A 1,326-nucleotide genomic window follows, 5' to 3' on the forward strand; every position below is an offset into this window, starting at 1 on the left:
TAGTGTTATTTCATCTTTACTGTGTCATTCTATGCATGTCTTCTGATAACAAGAACTCAGCATCCACTCTCTTCTTCGGTGTTTGTTTACTCTGGTTTTCGAAACACTCGCACCCTTTTGTGCAAGAGCAGCTGCTCCAGACACGTGATCTAAGCTCAAATCTGATTGGACGGCCCGTTTCATCGCGGAGCGACGGGGGAAAAAAAATCGACACAAAAAATGCGTAGTTTTGATCGTGGCTGGTGTGATCAGCCCCACAGGGATCAAAAGCGTCTTCGCGTTCAGTGTGAAAAGGCCTTTAAACATCAGTTTTCCTCACCATCTCCAGCTCCGCGGTCCAGTGATGGCATTCGGACCGCTGTGGGAGACTTGTAGACAAGATCGCTTGATATTTTATCCACAGGAGAGGGCTTTCTTAACTTCTTCAGGAGTTTGTAGTGATCGGCTTCAATGTCCTACAACATCAGATAGAGAGATACAGATATAGATATATATAGAAATAGACCTAACCTAATAATAACAAAAACAAAAACAAAACAAGAGGATTCATTTTTTTTAAACAAAATATAACTTCTTATTTCTTTCTTTAGTTTTTGGGTCAAATATGATCTGGACATGTGTGGATTCTTCAGGAGTTTGTAGTGATCGGCTTCAATGTCCTACAACATCAGATAGAGAGATACAGATATAGATATATATAGAAATAGACCTAACCTAATAATAACAAAAACAAAAACAAAACAAGAGGATTCATTTTTTTTAAACAAAATATAACTTCTTATTTCTTTCTTTAGTTTTTGGGTCAAATATGATCTGGACATGTGTGGACAGTGACGGCTGTGATGTGTGTGTGTGTGTGAGAGTGTGTGTGTGTGTGAGAGTGGGTGTGAGAGATGTGTGTGTGAGTGTGGGTGTGAGAGTGTGTGTGTGTGTGTGTGTGTGTGTGTGAGAGAGTGTGTGTGAGTGTGTGTGAGAGAGTGTGTGTGAGTGTGAGTGTGTGTGAGAGAGTGTGTGTGTGTGAGTGGTGTGTGTGTGTGAGAGAGTGGGTGTGTGTGTGTGTGTGTGAGAGTGGGGGTGAGAGATGTGTGTGTGAGTGTGGGTGTGAGAGTGGGTGTGAGAGATGTGTGTGTGAGTGTGGGTGTGAGAGTGGGTGTGAGAGATGTGTGTGTGAGTGTGGGTGTGAGAGTGGGTGTGAGAGATGTGTGTGTGAGTGTGGGTGTGAGAGTGGGTGTGAGAGATGTGTGTGTGAGTGTGGGTGTGAGAGATGTGTGTGTGTGTGTGTGTGTGTGTGTGTGAGTGTGTGTGAGAGATGTGGGTGGGAGTGGG

At 43.7% G+C, this 1,326-nt stretch overlaps 1 protein-coding gene across 1 annotated transcript in view; it reads right to left on the bottom strand.

Moving 5' to 3' along the window:
* The window catches only part of arhgef11 (Rho guanine nucleotide exchange factor (GEF) 11), a 64,554-nt gene continuing 63,228 nt past the window's right edge, over positions 1–1,326 (bottom strand). Inside the window, exon 39 of the mRNA XM_016249175.1 lies at positions 1–455. Coding sequence (XP_016104661.1) covers positions 306–455 — 150 coding nt within the window. The 3' untranslated portion in view covers positions 1–305. The remainder of the gene's footprint in view (positions 456–1,326) is intronic.

This window comes from Sinocyclocheilus grahami, unplaced genomic scaffold (genome assembly GCF_001515645.1).
Source record: "Sinocyclocheilus grahami isolate Dianchi unplaced genomic scaffold, SAMN03320097.WGS_v1.1 scaffold914.1, whole genome shotgun sequence".
NCBI classification, from domain to species: domain Eukaryota; kingdom Metazoa; phylum Chordata; class Actinopteri; order Cypriniformes; family Cyprinidae; genus Sinocyclocheilus; species Sinocyclocheilus grahami.